The sequence below is a fragment of the Pseudophryne corroboree genome, chromosome 1 (assembly GCF_028390025.1).
Source record: "Pseudophryne corroboree isolate aPseCor3 chromosome 1, aPseCor3.hap2, whole genome shotgun sequence".
Classification (NCBI taxonomy): domain Eukaryota; kingdom Metazoa; phylum Chordata; class Amphibia; order Anura; family Myobatrachidae; genus Pseudophryne; species Pseudophryne corroboree.
The window spans coordinates 450,928,530-450,937,831 of NC_086444.1; the positions used below are offsets into that span (position 1 = coordinate 450,928,530).

General features: G+C 45.2%; 1 protein-coding gene across 1 annotated transcript in view; it reads left to right on the forward strand.

Annotated features, from left to right (window-relative positions):
• The window catches only part of LOC134892403 (myosin-7), a 55,694-nt gene extending 54,212 nt beyond the window's left edge, over positions 1 to 1,482 (forward strand). Inside the window, exons 37-39 of the mRNA XM_063913608.1 lie at positions 498 to 593; positions 913 to 1,047; positions 1,364 to 1,482. Coding sequence (XP_063769678.1) covers positions 498 to 593; positions 913 to 1,047; positions 1,364 to 1,384 — 252 coding nt within the window. The 3' untranslated portion in view covers positions 1,385 to 1,482. The remainder of the gene's footprint in view (positions 1 to 497; positions 594 to 912; positions 1,048 to 1,363) is intronic.
• The last annotated feature ends 7,820 nt before the right edge of the window (positions 1,483 to 9,302 follow it).

Here is a 9,302-nt window from a genome sequence, read left to right on the forward strand (position 1 = left end):
CTGTTATGTCAATTCCTTTTTTTTTTTCCCTTTAATACTATATTGCATGATTTACCCACCATAACCCTATATATCCTTATCCATTAGGAATTTATCTGGCCCTTTCTTAAAAGCAATAACAGAGTCCGCCATTACTACTCTCTCAGGCAGGGAATTCCAAATACATATTGTCCTTACTGTGAAGAAACCTTTCCGTCTCTGTGTGCGAAATTTCCTCTCCTCTAACCTAAGCAGGTGTCCACGTGTCCTTTGTGATGATCTTGCCATAAATTTTGAAATGTGTTTAGATGTCATAGAATCAATCCCAAGTGATTTCAGAAAGTAAGCAGCTGAATGTTTTTGTGACGTGTGTGGAAGAGATAAATTGTCATTTATATTGTACTTTTTTCCAGCCTTCTTTATTTACTTTGCTCTCTATCATGCTATCTACAGTACATTTTCTTCTGACCACCATATCATTCACCACTTCACCCAATCTCATTCTCTGTCATCTACAGACTGAAGAGGACAGAAAGAACATGACTCATCTTCAGGACCTGGTTGATAAATTGCAGCTTAAAGTGAAAGCATATAAGAGACAGTCAGAAGAGGCTGTAAGTGACTTTTTGGCTTTAGCCAGATTCTTTTAGTACCTAATGTGTTAAAAGTGGAAAGCAGTTTTACATTGACCTGGCAACTCTGAAATCAGGAATAATTTCCAAACATTCAAGGAAATACTAAGAAAGTGTCTGCAATTCCTCCTATGATGTTTAGGTGATGCAGGCCTCCTCTAGATTTAAATATACCAAATATGTATTAGTAAGAAGGCTACAAATATATAAATAATGGAGGGGCAGATTAACCTTTGGAAATCCTGCACTTGTCCCATAATATATGACTTACCCCTACGCTCTCCCTCATTTACATCTGTAGGAGGAACAAGCCAACACGAACTTGTCCAAGTTCCGGAAGGTTCAGCATGAGCTGGATGAGGCAGAGGAACGAGCAGACATCGCGGAGTCTCAGGTCAATAAACTGAGAGCCAAGAGCAGAGATGTGGGAGGCAAGGTGAGTGCTCTCTGTGGAAGACTCTGGAATGTACAGGTCACTGCTATGTAGAGGTGGGAAGGTGGATAGAGGATAAGGGTCAGGAAAGGAAACCAAAAATGTAACTCATGAATAGTAACATCATTTATTTTAAATTCATACACTGAATTGCCATACACAAAACCAGGAATTTACTATACATATATTATTGGTATAGAGAGAAACACAGCTTGTAAACAGAAGAGTATGACAATGACAATGGAGTAGAATAATGTGAGGATAATAGTATGTCCTAATGGCAAACATACTTGCTTACCTTTCTTTTATTTCTTTACAGAAAGCGCTAAATGAGGAATAAACCCAGGACTCTTATATCCATATCTGCATGATGCAGTGTCCAAGACTCTTTGTATCATGACATGCCCCTCCTTGTAGAATAAAGAATTTACTCTGCCATCTGTCTCTGTTTCTATATTACTATGCATACTTACCAGTGGTGTTTCTATAATGGGTGCAAGGTATGCAGTGCACACAGGGCCTGGGTCCAGGGGGGCCCACACTGCACACCCTGCACCCATTTCTTGAATACTCACCCCTCCTGGGGTCCTGCAACAGCAGCGCTGCGCAAATCACAGGGAAAATGGCCGACTTTCTTTTTCCCAGCGTTTTGTGCATCCGCAGTAAGAAAATCGCCATCATGCAATTTACCAGGAGACCTGCACATGCGCACTGGACCCTAATGCTCAGAGTCCCACTGTGCTGCCAGCTAGAGAGGAGGGGGCCCTGATGGAGACTGCACACAGCCCCCTCCTCTCTTAATGCGCCCCTGATACTTACATACTTAGTTATTTCCAATGCATTTACCTGATACCACATGCTCACTATTAGCTATGTTATGTGATATATGTGATATATATTTATAAAGCATGAAGCTGGAGGAATTCATCTGGGTAACTCTGGCCTTATACCTTCATTTGAGTGGAAAGACACTTTGCACACACAGTCCTATAATGCCTGAGCACTAAGCAGCAGGATCATTGCCCAATCTGCGTACACACTTTGAGGGCTAATATGGATCAGATCCAGGCCAAACAGTCAGATGTCCATTGGCTTGACTGGGACTGAAAGCAGTCATACTTTTACCATTACAAACATTAATTATAGTTATCATATTGGTTTCAACTGGGTAACAAGTTTATCTGCAGATATCACCAGGGCCGTCTTTTTGTATGGGCTCAATGGGCTCTTGCCCAAGGGCCCCAGGAGTATAAGGGCCCTATGCTGATAGCTGAGGGTCCCCTCTTTCCAGTGGCCCTGGGGAACCGGAGATATCCAACGTGAAAGCAGTGGTCCCCATCTGAGCCTGTTAATTGCTCTTCCCAGCCAGATATCTCAGGTTCTGTCTGACTTAGAGTTTTTCTAAGGGTATACTCCAAAAGCTGGCACTCTCCCCTTTCGGTGGACACTGACAGCTTGTCTCTACTGTTTCCAAAACTAGAGATATCAGCCTTCCAGCAGCTATACCCTGCAGCTCCACACGCCTAATATTCAGTTCTAGATTTTTGTTGGTGAATTGCTCTGGCTCCTGACCTCTGATCCCTGAGTCCCCAGTTCCTCCTGAAAGGTGTCCCCAGTACCTCCTGAATGGTGGGGCTCTCTAGTTTTTTATCCCATTCAAAGCTAAGAAATCTCTTTCCAGGAACTGGAGATATCTCCAGTCAAGCAAGCTGTCCTCCCACCGGAAAATGATGAATATTATGCCCACTCCACTATCCACCCTCCACTACGTATTAAACACCCCCTACCACCCTGGAAGTTATGTACCAGGGCTTCTTCATTCAGCCCAATGCCCCCTTCTACAGTTTAGCCCCATCTGTGCAGGAAAGGAGTAATTAGCAGAAATTACTGCTCCAGGTCCTACATGCTGAGCAGAAGATAGAACACCCCCTACCAGCCGCGGGACAGCAAAGCTGCCGCTGATAGCACCTCCCACCCCTACTGCTGGAGGATGGGTAGGGGGCCCAGTGCATTGCTGTGCCCAGGGGCCTACACTGCTGTGAAGACGGCCCTGGATATCACAATGTGTGTGACCAACTTCTAAGTGGAGAGCAGGAATGTATCTGGTTTAGAATGGTCTATCTGTGCATTGTAGTTTAGGTCTCCAATAATATTTTAGAATAATTTCACCAAATAGTAGAACCTAAATGTAATCTTATCCTCATCCAAGATCCAATAATAGATAAACAGAAAAGTGTTATCTTTACTGTTTTTATTGAGAATAGTGATCAAACATAGACTGTGGGCACAATTCAGCATGGAACGCATCTACGTGCACACTGCCCTTTTGCAGTGTGTGTACGTGCAGAAGCTGCACTGCGCGTGCGCACACAGTGAGATGCGATGGCATCTCACAAATGCGAATGCCTCTGCCTGATTGAGAGGTAGAGGCGTTTGCGGGTCAGGAGGGGGCATTGATGCAGCGTTTAGGGGGCGGCGTTGCGGCTTTGGGGGTGCAGTCCAGACAACGCAGGCGTATCTGGACCATTTGCGGGGCGGGCAGCAGTGGCTGCATGACGTCACATGCAGTCGCTGTGACCCGAAACATGACGGGTAGCCCCTGCCTTCACAGCTAGGCTGTGCAGGCAGGGGCTACCTTTATCATGCGAGTGCTCTTTGCTGCTGAGCGAAGCGTTCACTTGTTAGCAGCATACGGGGTGGACTTGTCCTGTGCTGAGCGCCCCCCACCCAGCATGCTAGCGTAAAGAGTTGTAGTTGTGCGATTTTTTGGCCCTGTGTTTCTCAACTGAAGCAGCACCCACTGGTCATGTTTTCAGGATTTTACATTTCACCTAGATAATCAGATTTCTAATTTGCATTTTCATTGATAACTAAACACAGTCTCAGAACATTACAATAAAATGACCTAGTCCTTCCAAACATGAGGAGATAACAGATAATAGGATTTTAATACCTACTGGTAAATCCTTTTCTCTTAGTCCGTAGAGGATGCTGGGGACTCCAAAATGACCAATGGGTATAGACGGGATCCGCAGGAGACATGGGCACACTATAAGACTTTGAATGGGTGTGAACTGGCTCCTTCCGCTATGCCCCTCCTCCAGACTCCAGTTAGAAAACTGTGCCCAGGGAGACGGACATTTCGAGGAAAGAATTTATTGTTTAAACACGGTGAGTGTCATACCAGCTCACACCTCGAACATGCCGCAGAATGTGGCATTCAATAGAACACCAGCTGACGGCATGGAAAAAACATACAGCAATATGCTGACTGAAAATGTAACACAACCTGTGTGTAACACGACCAGTAATCACCTACCGCATGCCATGCCATGAATAACAGCAGCAACAGACTTGACTGAAAAGAAACACCACATGAGTGTAACGACAACCAAGAGCTGCAGATACAGTACGCACTGGGACGGGCGCCCAGCATCCTCTACGGACTAAGAGAAAAGGATTTACCGGTAGGTATTAAAATCCTATTTTCTCATACGTCCTAGAGGATGCTGGGGACTCCAAAAGGACCATGGGGTTTATACCAAAGCTCCAGACCGGGCGGGAGAGTGCGAACGACTCTGCAGCACCGATTGAGCAAACAAGAGGTCCCCATCAGCAAGGGTATCAAACTCGTAGAACTTAGCAAAAGTGTTTGAACCCGACCAAGTAGCTGCTCGGCAAAGTTGAACCGCCGAGACTCCTCGGGCATCTGCCCCAAGAAGAGCCCACCTTCCTGGTAGAATGGGTCTTCACCGACTTCGGTACCGGCCATCCAGCCGTAGAATGAGCATGCTGAATCGTATCACAGATCCAGCGCGCAACAGTCTGCTGAGAAGCAGGAACCCCAATTTTATTGGGAGCATACAGAATAAATAGAGCGTCTGTTTCCCCAATCTGAGCCGTTCTGGCGACATAAATATTCAAAGCTCTGACTACATCGAGATACTTCAGCCAAGGCTTAAGTAGCCCCAGGTGCCACAATAGGCTGGATACTGTGAAACGCAGAAACCACTTTTGGCAGAAATCGTTGCCGAGTTCTCAATTCCGCTCTATCCACATGGAAGATCAAATAGGGGCTCTTGTGAGACAAAGCTGCCAATTCCGACACCCGCCTTGTGGACGCCAAGGCCAATAGCATGACCACTTTCCAAGTGAGAAATTTTTACCCAACCTTTCGTAAAGGTTCCAACCAGTGTGACATAAGAAACTGCAACACCACGTTAAGGTCCCATGGTGCCACTGGGGCACAAATGGAGGTTGGATGTGCAGCACTCCTTTCACGAAAGTCCGAACTTCTGGAAAGGTGGCCAATTCTTTAATGGAGCCTAACTTTAGGCCTGCATCCACACCTGCTTGCAAAAAATTGAGAAAACGACCCACCTGAAATTCCTCCGCAGGAGCCTTCTTGGATTCACACCAAGCCACATACTTCCTCCAAATACGGTGGTAAAGCTTAGCCGTTACTTCTTCCCTAGCCTGAAGCAATGTGGGAATGACTTCACCGGCAATACCCTTTTGGGCTAGGATATGGCGTTCAACCGCCAAGCCGTCAAACGCAGCCCCGGTAAGTCTTGATACACGCCCGGTCCTTCCTGTAACAGGTCCTCTCGTAGAGGAAGAGGCCAGGGATCTTCTATGAGTAAGTCTTGAAGATCTGGATACCAAGCCCTCCTTGGCTAGACCAGAATAACAAGGATCGCCTGAACCTTTGTTTTTCTTACATTTATCACCTTCGGAAAGAGTGAAAGTGGAGGGAACACATAGACCGACTGAACCACCCAAGGCGTCACGAGGGCGTCCACTGCTATAGCTTGAGTGTCCCTTGACCTGGAACAATATCCCTTAAGTTTCTTGTTGAGGCAAGACGCCATCCTGTCTAATCGAGGAATTCCCCAAAGACTTGTCACTTCTGTGAAAACTTCTTGATGAAGACCCCACTCTGCTGGAGGGAGATCGTGTCTGCTGAGGAAGTCCACTTCTCCGCTGTCTTCACCCAGAACGACGACCTCTAATAGAGCGTTTACATGCCTTTCCGCTCCTCGGAAACTTTTGCGGCTTCTACCAGTTCTGCTTTGCTCCTCGTTCCGCCCTAGCGGCTTACTTACGCCCCTGCTGTTTAGTCGTCCGACAGAATTAAGACGGGCAGAACACGAAGAAGATGTTCCGTTGTAAATAGCTCTTAATTCAAGAAAGCTTATTGCAGACAAGCTTCCCGGTTTGACCTTTCCCCCTGGAAAGATTGCTTCCCAGCCTCGGAGACTTGTATCCATGGACCCCAAGATCTAATCCTGGATCCCGAACCTTCGTCTACCTAGGAAATGAGAACTGTGAAGCCACCACAGGAGATATATCCTAGTCCTGGAAAATAGGATTATTTTCCGGTGCATGTGCAGGTAAGACCCGGACAAAATGTCCAACTGGTCCCGCAAAAACAACTCTGGCATTTGACCTGCTCACCGAATGGCCTCGTAGGCCGCAACCATCTTCTGCATCAATGGAACGTATCAACGGGTTTACACTGTTGCAAATCTGATCCGACTCTGGATCATCAGATCTCTTTCCACAGGAAAAAACAAACTCTTAACAGATCAGTATCTACTCTTATTCCCAACTCCGACCTCTGCGTCGGTGGGATCAACAGCGATTCTTTGTGTTGAAGAACTGTCAGAGAGAAACAACGAATTGTACCACTTGTTTCTTGACCTCGCCGTAGACAGGAGAGCATCCCAGTACAGAATAATAATGGCTCTTACTATAGAAGGAAAACCATCATACTGCCATCACTCTGGTGAAATGGCAATGACAATCCTGAATAGCAAAACCAGGTAAGCTTAATGCGGATGACACCGCATGTAAACCCTCTTCTTCTTTTACAGGTTGGCGATCCCTGCCCTGAGAGATTCCATCTTGTAGTTCAATTTCTTAAGTAGAAATCTTTTTTGGGATTGTTCTGACCGAGCTGACCGGGCTCAGAAGCACGAAAAAGCTTGAAGAACAGCTTTTTTTTCTTTTCTTTGTGACAGGGACAGCAGGACAATGTCCTGATCCTGACCCAACTCTTGTATGGCGTCGCATACTACCTCTCCAGAGGAGAATCAGTAAGATCTTAACTCACTGTGTCACGTCATTCCAGGACTGACTGAAGAGTATTAGACGAGTTCCCACCGGTGTGGGCTCCAGCAAGATAGACCCAGCAACCTGCGGTGGATGTGGTATAAACAGAGGACGATATCAGGTTCTGCGAAGTTGAAAAGGCTGCAGACCTCTTACCTTTTCACCTCCCTCTACCTACAAAGAAGGGGAATAAAAACGGTATCCAACCGGTCCAAATGACTGCATCCCACAAAAAATGCGTCACCAACCGTTGTGATGGAACATAGCACAAGAAGGTAGACTTACCAGTGGTATCTGCCGAGATCAACTTAACCAAGTCATCCCCAAACCAGATTATCCCTTCATAGGGAAGATACTCCAGTATTTCTCGGAGTCAGTGCATACCTCTTGTAGTCGCACGGCAGCAAGCTGCAATGTTCTAGGTAAGACCCAAGGAATATCTCATTTCTCCCCAGGGTAATTATATCGGATAACAAGGTAACCGACCATTTCTGAATACAAGCAATCCCCCATGTGTATGTAATGCAAATATCATCAAAGCATATTGGGGGTAATTCCAAGTTGATCGCAGCAGGAAATTTTTTAGCAGTTGGGCAAAACCATGTGCACTGCAGGGGAGGCAGATATAACATTTGCAGAGAGAGTTAGATTTGGGTGGGTTATTTTATTTCTGTGCAGGGTAAATACTGGCTGCTTTATTTTTACTCTGCAATTTAGATTTCAGTTTAAATACACCCCACCCAAATCTAACTCTCTCTGCACGTTATATCTGCCTCCCCTGCAGTGCACATGGTTTTGCCCAATTGCTAACAGAATTCCTGCTGCGATCAACTTGGAATTACCCCCATAATTAAAATATCACTTAGCTTCCTGTATACGATCCTTTGTGACAGGGCCCCGTGCAGACCAGGTGTTGACATTCACTTTATTCTATCCACGGCGGGAGAAGAATAAACACTCAGACTCCTCGTGAGAATTCGAGACCATCTTGTCACGGCTGACCTAGAGCTTCATCAACAGAGCCACCAGCACATGAGAAGGAATAACTTTACTTCAGCATTCATAATAAATTGAAATATAAATATACACATTTAAATACACATATATACACATATATCTATATATACATCTCATATATATATATATATATATATATACATATATACAAACGCTCGGCTCCGGCACTCCAGTAATCAGTAACCTGCTAAGGTGCCTTCCCAGTGGGTCCAGCCCACATAGACATGCAAACAAGATTAAGGCGGCACTCAAAGACTTGGTAAGATAGTGAAGCAGGCATCCGAGCAGGGATGCTGTTTTTAATAGTGTTACGTTTCGGGGACGTATCCCCTTCCTCAGACAGTGATACAGTGCATCAAACAGATATATATACAAGACATAATTGGTTCTACTTACCCCCCTTCCCCCGCTCACAGCAGCGTGCATCGCGGTGCTCCAGACTTCCCCCGTCCGGCACTTCCGGTCTCTGCGTCACCACAGTCCAGGAAGTGACGCACATGGGCCGGTCGGTTGCCATGACGACGCGCCGTGAGCTGTCAAACAAATTACAATAAACAATAAGACATAAATACATTTAAAACATCTAAAAACTAGATGCATATACTTCATGTTTTTTTGAAAAAAACAATGTGATAAAACCAAAACATGACATACATACAAAACGCTGGTATAAGCTCGAGTATGCCAAACACGTGAAAAAAAGTTGACAAAAAAGTGACAAAAAACATACATTATACTACTATAGTGCATGCACTGGACAATATGGGACTTCAACCTGCACTGTGAGTTAGCCTTACATAAAGTTTATTTGTGTGTATCACTTTAATCGTATACTAAATATTAAACGGACTTTCACACAATTGCCACTTATCACATGCCCTACTAAGCACCACCGTGTTACACTGGGAAATCATTGTGTGCAAGCACACAAGTATAGCAACACTACCAGTGTCTGCTGTTGAGCCTAATGGTCTAATGTTGTCTCTAACCATATAGATCTTTGATTGCCACCCTCAAAGCACACTTATAAAAAGTTAATGAGTCCTAATGAATCATTAAGACCTCTTGGTGCCAAGCAATCTAGTTTAAAAATCCATTTGGATTCTAGTTGAAGCAGTTTCTTACCT